General features: G+C 53.9%; 1 protein-coding gene across 1 annotated transcript; it reads right to left on the minus strand.

The window, feature by feature from the left end:
• Window positions 1-694: 694 nt before the first annotated feature.
• Window positions 695-1,231, minus strand: Tmem275 (transmembrane protein 275). Its single transcript, XM_041651362.1, has one exon. The coding sequence runs from the start codon at window positions 1,229-1,231 to the stop codon at window positions 695-697; it is 537 nt and encodes a 178-aa protein (XP_041507296.1).
• Between the last annotated feature and the right edge of the window lie 1,729 nt (window positions 1,232-2,960).

Consider the following 2,960-nt stretch of genomic DNA (forward strand, 5'->3'; position numbering starts at 1 on the left):
TCAGTCACATACTCCTCTCCCCTGGGATCCTTTTAGACCTCCAAGGAGGGCTGGTGCCAGGATGCTGGAGTGCTTAGCTGTAGGCTGCCAGCACCCCCAGACCCAGGTGCTCCTCAGAGGCCCCCTGCCAGACAATCCCCTCCCCCCCCCCCCCCCCCCCCGTCGCGCACAGACAGAGTACTGACTCAGAAGGTGCTTTATTGAGGAATGAGGCACAGCTGGAACACACAGTATGGCACAGTCATGGGGACGGGTGTTGCTGGCAGTGAAAATACACGCCGGGACCTTCGGGATTGGAAAGCCTCATCACCACTGAGGACCCCAGCTCAGCTCTCCTGACCTTTGTCACACAGAAAGGGTCTGGTATAGCTAGTTTGACCTTCATCCCTCTTTCTACCCCGAGGGCCTGACTGGATCCCTTCCGTTGGATGAGGCTTCCTCCATAGTGCTCAAACACCGTGGGATGGAACAGGTTTACAGATTCAGGGTCCAGTTTCATCATTGTGGAGAGGAGAAGAGAGGATGAAGTAGAGCTTAGAGACCCCACCCAAGAGATCAAAGGTCTGCTGTCTTCTTAGAGGTGTGAGAGCCAATGCCATCACTACACTCTCTGTTTGGAAGTTCTAGAGATGGGACAGATGAGGCCACTTGTGCTCAGTCCTTGGCGTTACCTCTCCTCCCTTCTCCTGGCCCACTAGGAGGCAGCCAGGTCCCTAGGGAAGTTGAGCTGGGTCCCTTCGGTGCGCGGTAAGTAGCCTGCCGAGGTTGCCGGCGCAGGAGGGTCCAGGGCAAAGAGACCGGGCCCGGGGCTGGAGTGGCCAGAGGATGCTGCCGAAGCGGCAGGACTGAACTGCACTGCGGTCGTGTCTTGGGCTGTGCGCTCGCTGCTCTCCATCTCCAGTGCCACGGTCCCTGCGCGCCCGCCGCCCTGGCTCGCGGTGGCTGAGGAGCGAGCGCAGGACACGGGCCCCCGGCGGCTGCACATGCAGCAAGCAGCGAAGAAGCCGAGAGCCAGCACAAGCAGCGCCGGTCCCACCACCAGTGGTGCGTTGTGCCCGGGCAGGGAGACGGCGAAAGCTCCCACCAGGGTCACGTTCAGGCCCGCCAGCAGTAAGCACAAGCCACAGGCACAGCACAGCGCGGGCGACGGCAGGCGGTGTAGTCGGCCTTGGGCACGGCCAGGGGGCGCTGGGGTCGGGGGCGCTGTACTTTTCTTCTTTGCTTGCGGCATCTGCCCGCTCATGCCCTGCACGCCTCAAGCTCTGTCTGCCTGCCTGCTCAGAATAGCACACATGTCAGGGCAAGCTTGTGGTGGTCCTGCGGGCACACAGCAAGAGGACGAGTTAGAGGGGAAGGGGGTGTTATCCACTTTCAATGTGGGCTCCGTTCTGTGGCTATCTGCACTGTCTGCAGTTGCCCAGGTCATCTTGGACAGTCCTGAAAACAACCCATCTGACATGAAGAATCTGCAGATTGTTTTCCTGCCCAGTTAGTCCCCTGGAGATGCCACTGCAAATCTTACCCTCATCTCTCCTCCAGGAAGCCTTCAGGCTCTAACTAAAAGGCTGTGAAGTGCGCGGCAGGCAGCTGGTTAAAAGATCCTTCTTTGCTCCCCCCTATTCCACAGTCCTAGCCAGAGTGCAGCTTTGGGGTTTTAAACAGTTCTCCACCCCCACCTCCAAGTGGTGGAGACCTGGGGATAACCTGGTCTAGTTCCTTGGTATAATCTGGTCTAGTTTCTTGGGATAACCTGGTCTAGTTTCTTGGGATAACCTGGTCTAGTTTCTTGGGATAATCTGGTCTAGTTTTTAGAAAATGAAGCATGGAGAACCTAGCAGTTTACCCAAAACCCAGACCCAGGACCTACTGGACCTGCTGTCTGCTCCACTTTAGGCTCTGGTAGGCATAACAAGGACATTAACTTCTTTTTTTATTTTATTTTTCGAGACAGGGTTTCTCCGTAGCTTTTGGTTCCTGTCCTGGAACTAGCTCTTGTAGACCAGGCTGGCCTCGAACTCACAGAGATCCGCCTGCCTCCCGAGTGCTGGGATTAAAGGCGTGCGCCACCACCGCCCGGCAAGGACATTAACTTCTATGAACATCAGACGAGGCTCCGTGAGAGTGATGCTGTTTTTGATGTTCAGCTGCCCACTGAGGGGGCAGTTCTCCCATGATCTGGACCCCGGAACCCTTTCTAGACAGTGCATTCTAGTAAATTCCAGGACTACCTCCATTCCACCACCAGGTGGATTTAGCTTCAAAAGCCTCATCTATTGGGTGATGGCTCAGAAGGTAAAAGTGCTTGCCTGGGAAACTGAGTCTGATTCCTGGAACACAAGTAAAACGGCCCTGAAACAAGTAAAAAGCCAGATGTGGTGGGCAGCATCTGTAATCCCACACCCCGATTGCAAGATGGGAGGCGGAGCAGAAGAATGGGCTGGAAGCTCACTGCACAGCTAGTCTGGTGTACACAGCACAGGAGCAAAAATAGGAGGGACTACAACTTAAAGCAAGGGGAAGAAAGAACCAACTGACTTCCACATACATGCTGTAGTATGCATGTACCCACAGTTACACACATACACACAAGACAAGTTAAGAATACAAATCCAATCTATGGATGTCGTAATCCCCTTCTTGGGATTTCTAGATGTGTCTGGTTCTGGGAACTATCACTGGATTGGCAAAATTCCGAAAATCAATGCAGATATATAGTCACAGTCTCAGAATGTGTGACTTCTCAAACAAAAGAAAACAAGATTGTGACATGCCATTAATCCCAGCACTGAGTGGTAGAGGCAGGTGGATCTTTGTGAGTTCCAGGCTAGCCAGGGTTACATAGTGAGACTGTCTCAAATGAACAAAACTCCAAACTCCCAACCCAAACTCCAGCATGTATGACTTCTGTTTGGGAATTCTGATTTACAATGTGAGGTCACAGGCACCAAGGACTGGGAATG

This window comes from Microtus oregoni, unplaced genomic scaffold (genome assembly GCF_018167655.1).
Source record: "Microtus oregoni isolate MIOR12 unplaced genomic scaffold, Mior012 000005F_ref0000423, whole genome shotgun sequence".
In the NCBI taxonomy this organism is placed as follows: domain Eukaryota; kingdom Metazoa; phylum Chordata; class Mammalia; order Rodentia; family Cricetidae; genus Microtus; species Microtus oregoni.

Excerpts from the sequence above, each read along its gene's own strand:
- Tmem275 (XM_041651362.1), bottom strand. The coding sequence starts at position 1,231 with ATGCCGCAAGCAAAGAAGAAAAGTACAGCGCCCCCGACCCCAGCGCCC.